This window comes from Cygnus atratus, chromosome 12 (assembly GCF_013377495.2).
Source record: "Cygnus atratus isolate AKBS03 ecotype Queensland, Australia chromosome 12, CAtr_DNAZoo_HiC_assembly, whole genome shotgun sequence".
Lineage (NCBI taxonomy): Eukaryota > Metazoa > Chordata > Aves > Anseriformes > Anatidae > Cygnus > Cygnus atratus.
The window spans coordinates 10264924-10285616 of record NC_066373.1 but is presented as its reverse complement, the minus strand read 5'-3'; the positions used below and the strand labels follow the sequence as shown (position 1 = coordinate 10285616).

General features: G+C 35.8%; 1 protein-coding gene across 1 annotated transcript in view; it reads right to left on the bottom strand.

Annotated features, from left to right (window-relative positions):
- LOC118246440 (transcription initiation factor TFIID subunit 4-like) overlaps positions 1–20693 on the bottom strand; it is a 143460-nt gene that overhangs the window by 30439 nt on the left and 92328 nt on the right. The window contains exon 14 of the mRNA XM_035543535.1: positions 13772–13894. Coding sequence (XP_035399428.1) covers positions 13772–13894 — 123 coding nt within the window. The remainder of the gene's footprint in view (positions 1–13771; positions 13895–20693) is intronic.

The following is a 20693-nucleotide window of genomic DNA, read 5'->3' as shown; positions in this document are numbered from 1 at the left end:
AGATTCTCTTTGATTTGGCTGGCTCAACCAATCTGCTATAGCCATTCAACCAGTTAAATAAATTTCTATAATGACTTTACCATTTTAGGCTGCCTATCTGCAAGTTCTTACTGTCAACATGAATTACTCTGTACGCTGCAATTCCCCCATCAATTGAGACAAAGTATGACTGTTGTAGTGTTCTGTTAACATGACATGCTTCTCATATATCTGTATTTCAAATGTCAAGATGATACGGTACAGTCAGCCAGAAGTGTTCTATTATCAGATCTAGAAGAACAGTTCACACTAAAGGGTAGACTTCAGAATAGGTAGGTAAAGCATTTTCTTTGATATGCAATCTCTAGTTTGGTGTCAATTCTGAACAAGTTCTCCACGTTATGGTGTCTTTCTATGCAACTGGAGTGTAAGCCGATTAAGGAGGATTAATCTGACACAGCTTGATTTGTCTGTTTTACGTGATGCTCATTCTAACCAGACGTTAAGTCAGGTAGCTTTGTCTTGAGAGAGAGAGAACACAGAGGATAGAAAAAGCTATCAGTGAGTTGCTTTTTTTTTTTTTTTTTTCCTGGGAGAAAACTGTATCAGAAATTGCAATACAAATCTTAATACTTCAAAAAAGAGCTATTCACTATACCAACTGATTACTGTAGATATAAATATACCACCGAAAACCTTTAAAAGTCTATCATTTTTGTTAGGGTTTAAATGACCACATGTTTAAATTCAAGAGCAATGACTCCAAATATACAGTCAAATGAAATAACTCAGATATCGCCTTGTTAAAGAATTATGTTGAAATTAGAAGATTGAAATGAAATTCATCACTTAAATAAGAAAAGCAAAAATATAATTTTGTAGAACTTGCAGTCAGAGAAGCATTTTTAAGACTTTGCTTTCTCCCACCCGCTCACTTAGTACAATTTAATAAACTTATTGCAGCAGTATGTAGTACTTATACAGTAAGGACAGAAATATAGATAATGATGTTAAAAAGTAATTGCTTTTGATCACCATTATGATAAATGATTTAAAATACAATATATAACCTCTTAAAATTATTCTGAAGTCCAGAAAACTTTGTGTCTCTTTAGAGCTGGTGTAAAACTATATCTGACTTCAGACCAACCAGGACCTACTGCTCAAAATAGGTAAAACGAGTTGGATTATCAATCACGTATTTTTTTTAAAAAAATATTATTTATTATTATTATATGATACTGTAGAAAGGGAAGCCCAATATGCCAAACTGATTTACTAGTCACTATAGTTAAAACAAATACTGTAAGACCAACTAATAAGCCACAAACTAGATCCAGATCTAGGTTTAGATTTCTAAAGACACTTCAAAAGTTGTCATCTTTCTAACACCTATAGAGAATGTCAACCAAAATAACATTAAAATGCTCATTACCCCTTCCCAATTTTCATTAATTGCTGCAAACTGATCAGATGCCAAACTGAAATGCAGAACATACACAGAACATACATTTGACCATATAGAGAAAGAGTCAATATAAACAGAGTTGACTCTAGCCTATTACTTTACTCTGGATGTTTTAGTCGGAGCTTCATTAAGAATTTTCCACACATTACATTACCAGAAGAGTTTGCTAAGATAAAGTATTATTCGTTAAGTGATTTGGACACAGACAAATGCTCAAACGTGAAAATGATCTGGCATGGAATCAGATCACCCTCCATAATTCTTTTTTCCTTTAACCAAGAAAACCCACAGATCATGTCCTGTTACAAGCAAGCTCATCAACTGAATTAACATTTCACAACACTAAGAATTAACTAATTGCAGATTCAGATTCAAAGTATTTCTTCAAGTAATTTTGTTGTTGTTGTTGTTATTGATAAAGAATAATTAATAGAGATGACAGAATGAATTTTGGCTTTGGAGATAAGTATCAAGTATATTTTTCAGGTCCATCAGATTTAGCTCCCCTTCCGCTTTGTAAGACGTTTCTTAAAAAATTTGATTTTACTAGCATGAAATTGAAAACAAATGAAAACAGAAGAAAGAGGGACGAAAAAACCTTGCTGAAGAGCGAAATGGAGGTGACTTCTTTTATGGCTTGGGAAAACCACATCATAGGCCAGTGATATGGCCTGGGAAAAAAAATGCCCTCTGCTGACACCTCCCTTATAGATAAAGCAGGCTGCAGTGCTGCTGTCTTTTTGATCAAGAGAAGAAATCCCACGCCAATGACTGTTTCCCCTGACAGACTGCTTGTCCTTTTTAATGTTACATGAGAGCACCAGGCTGAATTTCCCTCCCCTCAGAGCTAGTACCACTACCACTGATTAGAGATGCTGGTCTGCCTTGGGGTACTCACTTCTTTGGCCAAGGCTGTTTAACCTGTTGTGCTCCTTTTACTCCCTACCTTCTCCTTTGGAGATAGAAACTTTACCTTTTTCATGGATCTTACAGTATATGCTTATTCTCCTAACAGGGCTTCCTCTGAATTGTTCAGGAATTGGCCCATCATACAGAGGTTCAGCTTTTCTTCTACTACCGGCTTTGCAAGAGACTATCATGCTCAAAAAGACTGGAGAAATCTCTTTTATTGATAATTGCAGCATGGGCCAATGCTATCTCCATACTGCTAAAGCACACAAATCACTGTTTATGATACCTTCTGCTTTCTCAGAATTGCAGAAAATCCCATGCCTCCCCAAACAATGCTACTGTTCTTTGTCCTTTTGATTGCTGACATAGTTACCATACCCAAATTACTACAAACAGGACAACAAAAGCAACAATAAAACCAGCACTAGAAATAAGTTTATTGCACTGCCTCCTTCACATAGCTAATCCACAGGTTCTGCTCAAAGCTCGTGACAAAAATGGTGGTGAATTAGGGTAACATCTTCCAAGTGTTTCAACAGCCAACAGGACTTGGACCCTTAAATGACCTACGGTTTCTATACACAGTCTTTATTACAGTTTAACTTAGTTTTAGTTAGCTAAAAATGTGTGTATAAAAATGTTAAATGTGTATGTGTTGATTCACTTCTGCTTGGAAAAGCACTGATAAGAAACTACCTTAACTAGTTAGTAAGGCAAATGAAACTACCTTAACTGTGTTAGTAAGAGTCCCAAGTGAAACTAATGTCAGATTCCCACAAAGTGGTACCAGTTTAAAAAGGTATAAAAAATCATATTTTTATTCAAATCAGTGGAACTTCACATCAACCAAAAAAGTAGGATTTTGCTCTGAAAGCAGGAGGTAAAGGAAAAAAAGAAAACCAAAACAGCTTGATAAGTCATGGAAACACAATAATTTTATCATCACAGTCCCTCTAAACTGTAAAAAAAAAATCTTTAAGTTGTTCCCATTTTTAAACTTGCCTACTTTTCTCTTTGATTCTCTCTCCCATTGTCTCTACCGAAACAAAAAAAAAAAGAAAAAAAAGAAAAAAAAAAAAAGAAGAAACAGTTTAAAAATATGCCAAGGTCAGGGAGCTGTGATTTGCAGTGCTGCATGATGCCCTTCCCTTCCTATTGCACCTCCCCTGCAGCAACTGGCTGCAAGCCTGTAACTTGAAGGCAAGCAGTAACTAAGTAACTAATAAATAAGGAGTATACCACTAAAGTAAACAGTACCCTAGCTATAATTAGCTAGCACAGACAAGCTGCTGGTGGTAGATGTCTCTCTGAGTTCCCTCAGGCCCTCTCCAGTCCAACTCCCCCACAGAATCCCTTTAACCAGCATGCTCCTGTTTGACTCCAGGCAAAACAAAAACAAAAACCCCTTTTTTCCTAGTCACTCACTAGAACAGACTGTGTAACAAAAGGAACACCAAGACGAAGATCCCACTGTCAGATATTTTTATGATATTAATTCTTTGAAAGCAACATACAGCCTGTAATATTAAAGACACATTGGGAAACCTCCTAAACCTGCACGTAACACACCCTGAGTCCCAAAGACTTTGGTGGTCAAATAATGCATGCTTTCCAAAAGCATGCAATATGCTTGTGTCCTGAAAGAAAACCCTGTTTTTACCACGGAAAGAAAACAGCAGTAAAGCATTTTCTAAATCAGAATCCTTTCTAGATGAGCAGAACCTGAGTTCATGCAGTAGGAAGCACAAAAGGATTGACAGGAACACTGACATACGCAGCGATCCAACAAAAGCTTATTGCAAGTCGTTAATGTTCTACATGAGGCATGTTACTAACTTCAAACAAACCAACCACTGTGCTTAAAGTTAAGCATGTGCACATGTCCTTACAGGTTTGGAGCTCAGATGCTTAACTTCTTGTGAATGTAGCCAGACAGGACCCATTTGGCTCTCTCTCTTACAAAGAAAGGATGTGCAAGCCATGTAAACTTGAGGAGTTTTTATTAAAGGTCACTTTCATCTTGAAGTTTAAATATTTGAGCCACAGATATTTCAATTTTTCAATGTTATCACTGACTAATTTTAGAAAGCCAAATTCTAAAAGAAGAATGTGGATTCTAACAGACTAGTCAACAGGTAGAAGTTGTGTGCACACTAATTCCCAAATTAAACCAGTGTTTGATCAAAATATTCTTACAGGACACAGTAGGTTATAGGGGCTAATAACACATCACATTCATTAAACAACAAATTCATCACAATAAATTTGCTTGCACCACAAACTGCTGATATTATGTCATTTCACAGTCATCACTTACAAAACCTGTAGTAGGGGCCTGACTGTAAAATTTGGACACAAACGCACATAAATACTATGCATACATGAAATACTCCCAAACTGATAAAGAAACCATTCAGCCTTACAGTGCAATCTTGGAAGACTTATATGTGGTAAAAGGAAACCACAAAGGCCTGTCTTCCTTCTCTTTCATACACACAGCTTTTTTTTTCCCTTTTTTTTTTTTTTTTCCCTGAATAGAGCTACTTAAGATGAGGGGATCATTTTACTACACACGATAGGACAAGTTCTGAATGAAAAGTTTATCTATCAGGTTCCCCCCCTCTTTTTTTTTTTTTTTTTTTTTAAATTCAAGTAGACTCTCCTTATCAACAGAATACTGTTGCACCTGAAGCATACTGTGCAACGGTGACCACATCCACTTCAGGAGTTTCTTCAAGAGTTTACAAAGCTTGTACAGATAACTACTTTTTCAAAGAGGAGCTTCTCTGATTATTCCAAACTGTTTTCACTATGTCTTCTATTATGAAACGTAAGAGAGACTCTCGGATAGACCACATTATCCCTGTGAGGAGATATTCTCTGAAATACCCCAGAAGGAACTGAAGCAGACTTCATATACTTGTGTTTGGAAGGGGGGCTCAGACAATGGTTTGGTTCTACAATTTATATTGGGTGAAATAACAAAAATTATGTTCAGTACTTCTGCACAACCTGTTTATCTCAGAAGCTAGTAACAGGATTCCCTTGAAGTTCAGGCCTGTTTGCCTAAAGGTTCAGAGGAAACTAAAATGTTAAATACTGATACCCTAAACTGTCACTCTTTGTAGGACCAATGTATGACTTGACCTCCTGTAAAGAATCAGACTGATAAAGTCCAAGAATGGGCATCCCAATAAATTTCTTCAGGCTTTTTCAGAACCTCAGCTGCAGTAAATGGATTTTTTTAGCCAAAAATAAAAAAAAATAAATTAAACAAACAAACAAACAAAAACACCACAGAATTTATCTGGCATTAAATGGGATGGAAGGGAGAAGTTAATAAAACTATATGATGATTCACCTGACTCTTTTGGAGGAAGGTGAGTTAGAAGGGAAACACTGTTATTGTAAGATGCCAAATCTTACCGTGCATATATTGAAAAATTAGAGCATGGAAACTTTCTGCTCAGATTTTAAGAACTAGTTTCAGTGACATCTAAAAATGTCATTGCACCTTGGGCCTTACCTTCTCAAGTCAACAGAGAGACTCAAGTCAATTTTGACAAACCCTCAGCCAGGCCCTTTCAGACTGTCTTTCTCTTAGACTTACCAGTTTTACTTAGCCAGAAGAAAGAAAAATTCTAGAATTGCAAGTGTCAGAAAAACAGAGGCCACAAAATGTACTTTAGCATTTCTCTCCTTGGTATTCAGATACTGAAGGGAGAAGATGATTGAAAATATAATAAACATAAATAACACAACTCCTAAACCAAAATAACACCCTAAAAAAGCAACAACACACTCACATACCCTCCGTCCCCACAAATACTCGAGGTAGCTCCCTTTTGCAGGAAGAAAAAGAATTCTCTTCCACAGGTAACAGCAACAGACCTCTATAGGCACTGACAAACAATGGATGAACTATTAACTACTCAAAAGTCATTTTGCCAAGGTCTCATTTCCCATAATAAGCTGCACACACTGACAATATTTATGAAGTGTCCATTAATAAAAAGGTTGTATTTAAAATTACTACACTGATAAAATTATTTTCCTTTTTAACATGCAATGCTGTCCTCCCCCCCTCCTTTTTTTTTAGCCAAGGAGGAGGATTGTAATTAAAAGACAAAACGCTATGTAAGGCTCCAGTAAGAAACCTTTGAAAAGCACAGAAAGAAATGCTCTAATGGTCTCCTTCTGTGTGTTAGATCAACATTACGCAGATGGGATCAACTACCCTTTCCATCTCCATATAAAGTAAAAATCAAATTTGTCTTGGCCAATAAGGAAAAATGATTAATATCATTGAACCTCTGTCAAAATATTTTGTGTTCCACAGATCAAAGGAATACATACAGTATGCAAACCTGTTCTACTAGTAAAAAAGAATGTTTTTGCTGGCACAGAGCCACTTTCTATTTTCTTGCATCGCCAAGTGACTTTTTTTCCTCCTGTCAACTGAGATCCATGCAAAATTGTTCTACTGCCTCCTGACTCACTGTCTGTATTTCTGCCTGTTTGCAACAGGCACAGAAATGTAGTTCCATACATTCACTCCAAATTAGAATTATCCATCAACAATGTAAACTTGGCATAGCCCATCCTATTTAAGGTCTTTCTACTTTTTATTGCTGAATCTGAAATGTGTTAAATTAATGTTTACAATTATATTTTACAAAATAAAACCACAGTTTTATATATATATATATATATATATATATATATATATATTAATATTCTCGATGGACTAAAACACAATTTGAAATTACATCTGAAATACGGTAATTCACCATTGGGGCAACTTATTTTTAAATTGAAAACTCACTTATTTAAGAATGAGAAAAATAGGTACAATTATTAGTTAGGAAAATATCTGTAAAGTCTTTCAAAAGACTTTGGTTTTCAAATACATATTAATACATTTATTGTGAATGATTTTAATATTCATGCATTTTGATTTTTGAAAATGATAAGCAAAACAAGCCACAATAGCTGAACTGACCTTAGGATTTTCAAAGATTCATTAGGAGGTATGCATATAATTCCATAGTATGCATGTAATTCCATAAAATAAGTGATAAGGACAGACTCCTTAATTTCCTTCTGTCTACCTGAAAATTCAAACCCATATATTTATCTGATAGCTTTGGTATACCTAAAAGGGAAATCACAACTATCTGCAAGAGTGACATCCTACACCAAAACAGGACTGAGATAACCACTGCATTCTATCATGTCAGTGATGCATGGAGCAAAAAGTGCTTAAAAGGACAATGAGATAATAAATCATAAAAATTTATCCTCTTCTGCTTTTAGTCCACAGGCTTAAAAGCATGAGAAGAGCTTTAACTTCTTGGACCATAAACACTCAAAACAGACCGTAACACCTTTTGCATCTGCTTTCATATAGCTCAAATTTTACCAGTGTAAAGGATCTTTAGATTCAATTGCTTTCTAAACATATCTTGACCACTTAAAAGGCAATTTTTCAAGAGCCAACCATATAGCTATGAAGACCAAGCTGAGACTTGAGTTGTAGAACAAGTCATTCCAAAGACCTTTGAAAGTGGATGCCATAAAATTACCTTAGTTCCAAAAAGGTGAGAGAATAGCCCAAAGATTTGCTCAGAGCACAGCAATCCCAACGATTGGTGTTTTTCCCCCAAATAAAAGACTATAAAATGGTTCTCTTTCAGATCTGTCAGAAGCAGTTATGCCTCAAAGTTATATTGGCTGATTTATGAACTTCTGTATCTACACAATATTGAGTAGACACTTCAGAGAGAACCCACTGTACAACCCTTCTGCAACAAAGACTTGTGCAGGACAGACCACATATCTCTTTTTGTTCAAAAGGGTAAGAAAGGAAGGAAACAAGGTCATGTTTTCCAAGAGACAGCCCTGTCGTACTTGTTTATCATGCATGAACCATTCCAAATAGAAAAATACCTAATAAACAGATTTCTTTTGGACAAAAAAAGAAATTAACAATGGTTTTGAGGAATAATTGCGGGGGCTGCTGAAATGACTATGGATAACTCATGCATGAAGTGAGAACGCCAGTTGTAACGTGCAAACAAATTAATCACATTCAGTACTGGATGACTAAAAAGAGACTGGAGTCAAAAGTATTTTTTTGAATTTTGTGATAGTACCCAAGTGCCTTCCAAATAGACATGAATTCATCCTTCTTTCCAACTACTAGTAGTGTAAAGATCTGAGAGAGAGGAATATTAAGTAACTTATCTCCATATGCATTTTGAAGCCTCTGGTATAACAGAGATTTCCAAGTCTTAAACCAGAATCTTAAACACATTTTATACAAAACCTTAACATGAAAACAGCTTTAAAATGCTTAAATTATACCGTTGTAAAGATGAATTTAATAAGAAGAAAAAATGTGGTGCCTTCTGCCAGAAATAGATTTCATGATCAGTTTAGTAGCCACATTGGCTACTGAATGAATCTGAAGTATATTTTCAACCACTAATGTCCTTTACAACTTAGCTTTTCTCTACACAAAATATCACTGTTTTAACTGTAGTTGTCTGGGGATATTCCAGGTCTGCAAGAACATTCTCTTCCCTGTTATAATGGATCAAATATATGCTGGTTGTGAAAAGAAACAAATTACCAACTCTCCCTTGAACACTGGTCCAACAAATGGTCCTGCAAATTTTTGGAAGATGGAGTTCCGGGAAACTTTGCTGAATATTCTTAAGATGACTGCTCTGCTCTTCCACTATGTGAGAGAGAGGGTTTTTTCTTATCCCTAAAATGACTGTCTTCAGTAAGCAGTGATTCACTGAACTAGCCCTGAAGCTGCCTTTGGAAGCTCAGTATTCAAAAACCATCTGTGCCAGCAAGTACCAGGAGAGGGCTTTCACTTGATATTTAAACAAATTATAGCCTCAGATATTTCAAACATATACTTTATATTTATGTATTTTGGGATACTAGCCATAGGTCTTAATGAAAAGCCAAATTATGTTATTAGTATTATTGTTAAACAAATAAATCGATAAAAATACTTGCACTTAACCTCCACATTTTCATTCTGTAGACAAATATGAGGGACCCTGAAATATGGAAATTTTGCATTAATGCCACCTTAGCACTACTCAAATATTTAACTTGTAAAGCTACAAGCCTTGTGATGGTTAATTCTGTTCTTAAAGCTTTAACTCTTACAATTACATCAAACTATTTCAGAAATGAAAACAAATTTTAATACTAATTATTAAAAGCCTTACAATTCAAGAAAAAAGCTTCCAAAATTAAGCTGAACAGACTCAAAATCCAGAAGGTAAATAAACATGTCTCAAAATTTATTGTTTTTACTCTGACAATGGAGGTGCTTAAACGATACTAACTAAAGAACTTCAACAGTTGCTGTCGTCCCTCTCCTGCATATGTCATCCCCTGACCTACCTTTGCCTTCCACTGCTCCATACCATCTCACAAACACTAAAAGGACCCACACAGCAAACAAAAATTGGGCAGGACCACTCCTAAACGCATAACATGTTTTAGGAATGTTAGATACTTAATCTGACAACCCTGCATTAAATTGCAAAAAGCAGTAACATCTAAAGATATTTTCCGATAATTTTGCCTGGTATCATTAAATAAAAGTATAAGATTCTGCAAATGCAATATTTTATACTTCACAATACAGAGAAGCTGAATTCTTCCAAAGGTATCTCATTTCTCCTTCTCTTTCACTCTTGATTTAAACTGCATTATAATAATAAGCAGGCTGAACTATGAATGGAACTACTGCCTGCTACAGAGGAAGCTGATTCTAGCAGACTACCTAAAATACAAGACAAGAAAGGTAGCAAAAAGTAAGCAAAGGAGGAGTAAGTGATCTCAAGTTAGCTGCCTCTGCCTTGTTGTAGGTTCCTTTTCCAGTGCTCAATGGGCTCTAGGCCAAACTACTTCTGCAAGCTAAGCAGAAACTATTCCCTTTTTGTTGTTGTTAGGTTAGCTTTCTGCCAATTTATCAAATGGAAATGGTTTAGCACAGACCAAGAGCCAGAACCAATGAATGGGAAGTGGTAGGAATGCACTACTAGGGACTGGGAGAGAGATCACAGTCAGATTAGCTCAGGCTACTGTGTAATCACAGTCTGAAACTAGTTACATATCTGGTGGCAGTGCTATTTGAGGACACCTCACCCTTCCTCATCCACTTTTCTCTAAAATATTTTTTCCCATTTTTTGGAAAGCAATCTTTCATACGGCTTCATTAAAGAACGCATATAATGGAAAAATAACTTCACCCCAATACTGATAGTGTTCCATCTCCCCAAGTAAAGCTAATCCAAAAAAACCAGCTGTACTAGCACAGAAGAGGTAACTCGTGGGCCTGGTCTTGATAATTTAAACTAATCCTGCCATTAGAAAAAAATTTTTCAAAAAAATAAAATATATATATATATATATATAAACAGCTATGGCCTGAAAAGATGGAAAATAGTCCAAATGAGATCCAAAATTGTCCAAGTATACGACGAAGAACAAGTTTAGAGAAAACTATTTAACAAAGTGCTGGTAGAAAAATACTTGCAATTATGACCACAACTTTTTTTTTCACATTTATAAAAGCTGTATAAAAATCATTTCTGTGTTTACAACAAACAGTACTTGATCACAGAAACACCAAGCTTTTCCATCATCTTTTTCTCTTAAGCAAAACAATCATTACTACTCCCTAATTTGACCTCCTGCTCAGATCAAAAGGGTATTATTAAAAAGATCAAATTTCCAAAGAGAAATTGTAAGCTAGTATTTCTGTTGAACCAAGAAGCTGGATTGAAATCCAATACTTCTCACTGAAAAAATGTCCAATGTGACTAAGCAAAATATCAAACAGGAGTTAGTTCAGAATAGGAAAAAAATGCAACATCTGAAATATGGAGGGGTGGGGTGGTTTGTAAATGGTATCTCTTTGGATCAGCACATGTGCAGTGTTCCAGCTGCAACAAAAACAGGCGTATATATCAAAAGACATTAATGAGGAGACCAGCAACTTGATTGATATGAACTGGAGAGCTTTTGACAAAAAAAAAAAAAGGAGGGGGGAGGGAGGCCAAGAAACCTCTTGCCGAGTTGGACCTTGCTAACAGAGATTATAAACAGCAGGACTTCAGAAGCTTAGAAGTTGCTTAGAGAAGGGTCACAGACTACTATGGAAGTCAGACATCTCAAGGTGGAAATTGGGTTAAGAGGACATCTGTAAGACAGAACAGAGTCTTACAATAGCTTTCTATGCTGTGTGTAAAGCTTCAGAAGTTCAAAGAAGAGAAATCAGGCACAAATTTCCAGTACCTTTTAGACTGAAATTTTTTTGAGGAGTTTTTATTGTTTATTTCTGCATCACAGCCCTAATGAGTAGCTCAGAAGATTAACAGAAAGGGAGCACGTGCGTGCGTGTGTGTATGTGTTCTAGCAGCCAACTTGCATGACACAGCTTCTACAATGCTTTAAATTCTAACCCCAGAAAAGACACGGAATAATCCAGATACAGTCTCCAAGTCCTTGAAATCAGCTTGCAGCCAGACACTAGTGTGAGTTGGCCAGCACGGTTAGAAGCTAGGAGAAGGGAGCAATTCAGTCTGAACTGGCAGAACCACAGAATTCATGACTCCAGGAAATTCATGTATCAGAAGAAGCTTCAAGGATAATTTGCCAGTTGAATAACAGAGAAGTTCAATTAAATTTGGGCTAGGGGAGCAACAGAAGGAGGCAAAAAAATCTCTGATGGCCTTTGGAATTTGCCATAGACCTTTATCTTGCCTTTGAAGCTGTACACCAGAAGAGTAAGTACAGAGAGACAGAAGCTGTTCACCATAAAACCATTCATTTATAAATATATATATATAAATGAATAAAATATTTCAACAAAGGTGACCACAATTTGGTTCATCATAGAATAAAAGCTTTTAAAATGATCGTTTTTTAAAACCAGAGCAATAGACAATAAAAATTAAGTTCTGATACTCAGAAAAAATATTTTTCCGGTCAAGTACAGACAAGTGGGAAATTCATATTTGTTAAATACTGAACAAATCCATGTATTATCAGAAGGCTTTTTTTTTTTTTTTAATGAATCTTGTGTGAAAGCTAATGCTATCTCTAACCAACTGAGCTTCTAATAAAAGTTTCTCTTGCCCTATTGCTGCAGGGTTTCTTACAGGTGCATTACAAAGAGAACATAATTCTTTATTGAATGGAAAAGCAGGTAGGAGATCAAAAGGAAGAGAATGTAACAGGACAACACAAAACACAAGAAGCTCTCTTAGTCTGAAACACAAACTTAACCAGAAAACAGGAATATCTCCTACATATCTGAAGTCATAGGTCAACTTCAGAACATAAACAAGATTCACTTCTATTCCTAGCTCAGCTAATTCTTTAGCACTAATTTTAGCACATGAAAAGAGGGAGAGAACTCTGATAAAAGCTATCCAAAATGGGAAACAAAAAGGCCTTTGGAAATGCCTGGCATTTAGACAGTCAAATGTCTGAGCCAAAACTGTTAGTCAGTTATTCAAAACAAAATGTTTGCATTTTCCTCAGAACAGACATATAATAGGAAGAATTACTTTGGCTCCTATTGTGTAGGCATATTTAGTAGAAACAAAAGAAGCCCAACTATATATGTACCGTACAACGCAGTACTCTGTAAGAGTTATCCAACATAACACAACCACATTATTACAGTTCTCCACCTTGGCTAACACATATCCTGCTTTTGAGGACTTTGCATTGCATTGTGTAGTATAACTATTTCTCCCTCTAAAATGACAGGGAAGACATGCTAATAAATCTGATTCTATTTCTAGAGCACAGTATTCTTGTTAAAATTACATACAATTGAGCACGACTACAAACTCATCCTTGCAGTTGCAGGGCCATTCCGTAAAACGTTTTGACACATCTGTCACAGAACCACAGTTACTAGTATTAATATAAGATCTCAGTTCAAACTGTAAGCAAGACTACAGTTACGTTTTTCCAGATATTTTTCATGCCATGCTCTTTTTTCTATTTTCCTTTAGATTATAGAGAGAAGAAAACTAGAAGAAAAAAGACACTGAGCATTTTTAGGGAGAGACCTACATACTTCAGGTTTAGCTTTTCTTCTAAAATATTCTTTAAATACCTATTGAAAGATAACACTTGAAAATACAACTAAGAAAAGATGTCATTTTAACTGGCAAATAAGATAAACTGTACTCATAGTTATTCTAATTCAGTAATTTAGATCTCCTTTTCCAAGTTACACAGTTCACTGAAAATATCAGTATGCTGCATCTCTAGTTAGTCCTACTAACTTTTAAAAAACAGTTACTCCTACTGGCTTTTGAAATAACCAATCCTCTTATTCTGTGTATAAACACATACCTCTCCTCCTATGGTGAGCAGTCCAGGTGAATCAAGCTTCCGTTTCTTCCGGGGACCGATAGCCGCCAACGCAGTTAGATTAGCATCCCTCTGCCTCATTTGTGCAAGTTCTTGTTGCTGCATCTATTAGAGGGAGAAAAATCTGTTTAGATTTTATTCTGTTGTCATATCAAACAGAGTTATTCCCACACTTGGAAGCCCAAGTTGAAAGTCACGACATGAGCAATCACCAACAGGGCTATCATAGTCCTAGAAATACTACTTTAGCAGCTCAAACATACAGCCTTGTAGTAGAGTAATAAAGTTACAGAAGTTCTCTTGACTTTTCACAGGATTTCTACTTCCATATATCTCCATTCTTATCCTTGAAAACTGCCTTAACCAGTAAGTAAGTACTATATGCTAACCTATATCCCCAGTTTAAAATTGATAGGAAGAATGTAAATACCAATTCAAACCCTCAAAAAATGCAATACCTCACACATGTCCTTTCATCTCAGATGTATGTTGAATATTTTAACTAGACTTGATATTTGCTTTCAAAAAAAAAAACAAAACTTATGTATATGACCTCTATCAGAACATTAGCAGAAAGTAATACTGAAACAAAAACCCTTCAAACTGAATTTATAACTGCTTTATAGGATTAGGATTTAGGTAACAACACATTCAATTAGTGTGAGGCTAAGGAAACAACCTGCCATTTGCATCACGTAACAGAGCAGCGTGCTACAAAAAATAAGATAAAATACTCCAGCTACCACACAAGGAAAAGGTAAAATTGCATACCTGTTTTAATTGTGTAGTTCTTTTATAGAGTAAATGATAAGAGACATAGTTTCATGAGCTATATTACTTTAATAAAAATTCTGATAATTAATATTGCACAAAAAATACCTGATTAGGTAAACAGTATATGTTTTTAATCAGATAAAAAGCATTCCTAGTTCTTAGCAATAATTCTTACTATGTTCAAAACTTTGGGTTTGCAAAACCATTCAAAAAATTCAGAGGAGGTGTTTGTTAGCTAATCCCATGGACATCCTACCTCAAGAGAAATGCACGGAACACTACCTCAAGAAATTCAATACTGATAATAAAGACATTGCATGATACAGGCACAATTCTTCATTAAAATAAAACTTATCTGACAGATGTAGATAGAAGAATCTCAGCCACTACTTAAATGTGAGCTGCATATACAAGTGAGGCCTGAACTACCTTGCCAATGTCAAAAGGAAAGGAGGTTTAAGCAAAAAAGCACAGTGTACGGCATTTTTTCTCCATTCACTTCTGTGTTGAAAAAGCAGGTCTGCCTCATGACTCTTAATTAATGCATTTTTCAGCTTTATTCATTTACCAGTGGATTATTTTCATGTTCTTCAGAAAAAGCAAATTCAGTACATTTAGGGTTTGAAAACCCATTTTCACATTTTTATGCTACATATTTTTACAACTTCAGTTATTATCAGAACTGAAATGTAAAGTTATATACAAATAAGCATCTCACTTATCTACAGGATAAAAGAATTCCCTAAATACAAAAAAGAAATGTGGAAAAATATCTAAATAATAGTGCAAAGGTCTATACGTACTTCTCTTTGCCAACTCACATTAGGTTTTTAGCTCCAATATCTTTGGCTCTCTTCCAGATTAAATGCCAGTTAGACAGACCTGCCCGCTTACCCTTTCAAGGTAGATAGCAACAGTGGTGAGCTCTAATCATTTACAAAGGTCATGATCGGAAGCTAGCCCGTAAGCAGTCATTTAAAATTCGATTGATCCCTATTTGTAGTCAGGGAAAGAAAATGGACATTTCAGCTGTATTGTAATTATGAGGCTTCAAGGCAACTGTAAATAGATGTGCAAATCCAGATACTGGCAAATACCTTAGAGAAGAAATTATTACTATAGTATAACATATATCCAGGAAAGGTTGAAGATAAAACTGCATATAAAAAAAGATCAATCATCTTTCTGCTAATTTGCCATGCTTGCCAGCCTATAAGGGTTATCACAATTATCAGAAGTCTGATGAATATTTAAGCTAGGGCCAACTGGCTTAGAATGATCTCAGACGAAGTTGTAAAGTGGATGGCTTCACAGAATAAGAAATTTTGTAGCAGAGAAGTTTTAGTTTCCTGGGTGGTATGGGTCAGAAATATAGTCTGATGGATAACCGGTACAATAAAAAGGTTATTATATGAGTATCTTATCCAAAGTCAACACATTCAAACCAATAGTAAGCTAATACTTTGCCTATTGTTCTACCTGTACTGCAATATACATTGATTGTTTCAACGTGTGATGTATGCACATAATGCCTCTGAAAGGCTGTTCTAAGAACAATTTTTGTTTTATTTTTGCACATGCTAATTGTGAAGCAAAACATGCCACTAAAACATTAAAAGCAAAACATGCCATTTCTCTAAATTCCATAGAATGGGATATATTCCGCCCTCACATAGAAAACTGCAAAGTTTCTGGTGCTGTTTTACCAAAACATGAAATAGATTTAAGAGTGTGCAGAAGGGTTTGCACTTGTTTATTTCTCAGGTTCTTCATCCTTTATTTTTTATTCAGTGAGAAGAGCTAAAGATAGTTTTGATATCAAATACTAATCTATGACAAATGTGTTGGCCCAGCACTTGCCCAAATAAACACGCATGGTTTTCAACTAACTAATTTACCAGATGACAGGAAACTTGGCTCAGCACAGAGCCAAAGAAGCTGGGCTGTTTTACTGACACCCAGTGTGAGTACTGACAAAACCTCTCCCTTCACTTCCCTGTGCCTCTCACCTCACTTCACCCAGCAGTTAAGATAAGCTCTCCAGATGCGGATCTCCTGTACTATGTGCCTTACTTATCACCTAGCCCTATCGTGACTAACAGGCACTACTTGAACACAAATAAGGAATATGCTGCCAGGTATAAAAACTCCAGATAAAAACACAATACAGTTTCTGATAGTCCACAATTTCTGTGGCTTTACAATCCACACTTTGCTGTACTACAATAGAAAATATAAACCTCCTTATATAAACCTTAATTGCTCAAAACATCAAATATGTCAAAAGCACATATGCATTATCAGTAAGATCATAGTATCCTGAAGTTTTATTACAGTTATGGTTGAAATGATGGAATACTTGATTGATACTGTATTATAAAAATTTTCATACCTCTTAAAAATTAGTTATTACTGCTGATTTTTTTAAAAGCTCATCTGAAGGCAGAGAATCATAAAATTACATTTAAAAATAATTGAAAGAATTATGATCCTGATTATCAAAAAATACATTAATCTTGCAGCAATTAGTGTACTCCAGCTGGCTTAAGGGAACATATTTGCACACTCACTATTAACTATCAACTTGCTTACAATAAAACATCTTTGCAGTTTATGGATAGTTACGAGCATGACATTTGACACAATTTCTGGATGATATTTAACATCTTGAAGCACACTAACCACCATTGTTTGCTTCTTCATTCCCCCATCCCAACTTTCTCTTGCTTCCATCTCCAAGTCACATACATACACCTATGTTTTCATACCCTACATCAGATTACTTCTACCAATCTCTTTCCTTCTCTACATCAAAAAAATATCACCAATTGTAGTCTTTGTATTTGGGGAAATAACCAAAAACAGTGTCTTGGCTTTAGTTCAAAAGAAGGGGACACTATACATGTCACAGAGATGTTCATACAACGTGGCTGCTGACACCTGACTCAACAGGAGTCTCTCAGTGAATTCGAGGAAAGATACAGGCTGTTTTTAACAGTGAGAAAACCTGATACGGTTATTGAAGGTATCTTGCAAAAGAAGTTTAGGAATAACCAAGGATTTTTGTGGGAGCTGTGTAATTAACATAGGACTAAACATTCTGCTTTGGTGTCAACAGAGACTTACATTTAAGATGTGCCTTGTGTACCACCATATGTCGAATGCATAACCCTGACCAGTGGAAGCTCTTTTCCCCAGTATGTTCTGGAACTGGGCTCTCTGCATCAAGTGGGAATAACTTTACAACCAGTTTTGCCCGGTTCCAAAGTCATTACTGAATTTTCAGTGCTAAAAATAAAGTGAATTAAGTGTAGCCATCTTCAATGCTTTTGTGATTTTAAACTAATTCTACAAGTACCTATGAAACTAAAGCTACCTAAGCTTCTTACTTTACACGGCCAGCGATATTTTAAAAGTAAAAAAGCAGCCTGGTGTTACAATAAAGTTTCTCTCTTAACTAAGCCAGTAAATAATTTCTAGATATTTAAACAAATGAAGCACCTGTTAATAACTCTACATCTTGATAAAATAAATTTCCTGTTAATTAACATGATTTAGCAGAAATTAATCTAACTCACTACATCAATGAACAAGATGCAACTGCTTGATAGCTGCATTCACACACACTGTCATTTTCATACTGGACTGCTGATGCAATATCACTCTTTAACTTCCCTTCATCCACAATTAATATGGATATATCAATAGCATATTAAAATTTCTGCCCTCTGGAAAGGAAGCAATGTTTCACTTGGAACTAATCAACAACAATTAACTTTTTTGAAAGTCAAAATATTTATCTAAAACACAGACAAATATTCCAGTATATTATACAAGAAAGATGCTTACAAATGACATGTTGTTCTTTGCTTCTTATCTGCTCCAAATTTATTTTTAGCATACCACTTACTTACTGAGAAGTATTTCATTACTTAATTACTCGAACTTACAGAGATCCCTTTGATGAGAAGCACAGTGTAAGAATTAAATACCAATACTATTTCACACAATTAAAATTTCTTCCTTGTGTATGTCAGTATAACATTAAAACCACACAAAGAACACCATTTTACTACTTTAATAAAGTGAAGCTAACAGAGGTTCTAAAAATTTTGGTTTGTTTTCCTTAGCCCATTATTTGTTATGATACATTTAGGTATTTCAGAAAAGAAACGCCACAAGCCATATGCTACAAGGAAGACAACCATATGTCTATCTCAAGTATCAACATTCAAGCTTAAAAATCTAGATTTAATAACTTCCAAAACACAACAAGAGCACATTTAGCATGCTTTGTAAATCATTTTGGAACAGAAACCAAGCATTTTCTTTAAGCTGTTTCTGCACTACAAGTCATTGTGAGAACAGTCACTGAGATATTAGTAAGTAAATATATGGTGTTGGTATAAGCTCAGCAATACTTTTCTTCTCAAATTTTTCCTTCCACCAGCAGTTGTGGCAGTCCATGCAACCAGAAGAAACCACCTGTTTCAAAGATTAGTATGGATTCGTTTTCAAGATTTCTTAAAGACCTAAATCCTCCATTCATTGCTGTAATTAGTATTATAATAATCCACTTTTCTACAAGATCAGCTAAAACAGTAAGAAATTCAAGGAAGGTAAGGCTAGAGAAACAAATTATGTGAATTTGTTCAAGGAAACAATTTGGTCTGGAAAGACAATCATGAAGTAAATTCATACTTGGTATAAGCACCTATAGAGGTCAAACAACCTCTCCAGCCCAGAAAATTACATGGCCTAGCTGTGGCTGTGATCTGTACTGGAATCAGAGGAGTCATTTCCTTCAGTGAACACAAAAGTGAGTATTCCAAAAGAAATAAATCCATTCACATCAGCTATGCAACCATTCCAGTGAATCTCACTTGCTCACTTGAATCCGCAAGAAAAGGAGTATCAAACCTCAAATGAGACACCAGGCTACATCAGAAAGACAGGAGCTGTTCAAAACCAGTACCAAAAGGCATCTGGAAATGAAGGCAAAATGTGCTCCAAATGGAGGGCAAAAAGTGAGCAAATTGAAATTACCCTTGCCTTAAAGCAGAGGCGTAGATGGATATGGGCCTGAGCTGTGGTCATTAAGGACTGCAGTAGGAGAGATTTCCTTCAGTGTGATCAGAAACAGGATGACCGGACCGCTAATGACTCAAATCTACCCATAAATACCTTCAAAAATAAAAGGAAGAAGAGAGTGGCATCACATGAGAGACAGAAAGGTCAAGGAGGTGTTTCTCTAATTTCAGGTAGAAATCAGGGGTGTTTTTTGGCCTGGAAGGAAAATAACCCGGTGACAGAGAGAGACAGATGATTGTGGAGATAAAGAGGAAGGAAGAGCTTGAGGAGGTAGTCAAGTATGTTTAAATACCATCAATATAGGATTTGATAAGGGAATAGAAGCAGAGTTGTAAAAGTAAGTTTCTACAGTCACAGAGCCAACTCATCTTACAAAGAACTACACTATGGCTACTTACAATCCCCAGCATAGTTCAGAAATACAGCCTGAGAAGAAGAAAAGAGGACAGAGAAGGGGCTAATAGCCCAACAGAAACTATAAATATTGACAGACTGTAAACCGCAATCAAGAATGAAGACAGCCAGGACTGAACACTGAGCAGGAAATTGGCAACAGAGAGCACTAAATGGCAGAAATGTTTGATGAAAGGAGGATCATATAAACAATGATTTAAGCATTGATTTCTAGCCAATAGGCATCAATGGAGATCCCTTCTAATTCCGTTTGCGATGGATGGTTTAATTCTTGATAACAGGGTCATATGCTGGGAAAAGCCTGCCTTAATTGATGGTTCTGCAGCATATATCTATCAGTCTCAGACAGTGATTGCACCCCCTGGAAAAACATCTTTTTTGCTGAGGAGAGCCTGAAATGTGGAACCATTATACATGTCCTAAGACGTCCATGACAGAGGGTGCAATTAAAAAAATGAAACTCATTAAAAATGCTGGCAGTAACCTCAACAAGTCCAGGACAATGATCAAGAAGGATCAGTAAACCAGTTAACCTCAGAGAGACAGTCTTGAAAAACAGCTAATGGCTGCAGAATGCCCACGCTAGGTTCCCTCCTCTCCTCTGCATTATCCAAGTCTCTAAAGG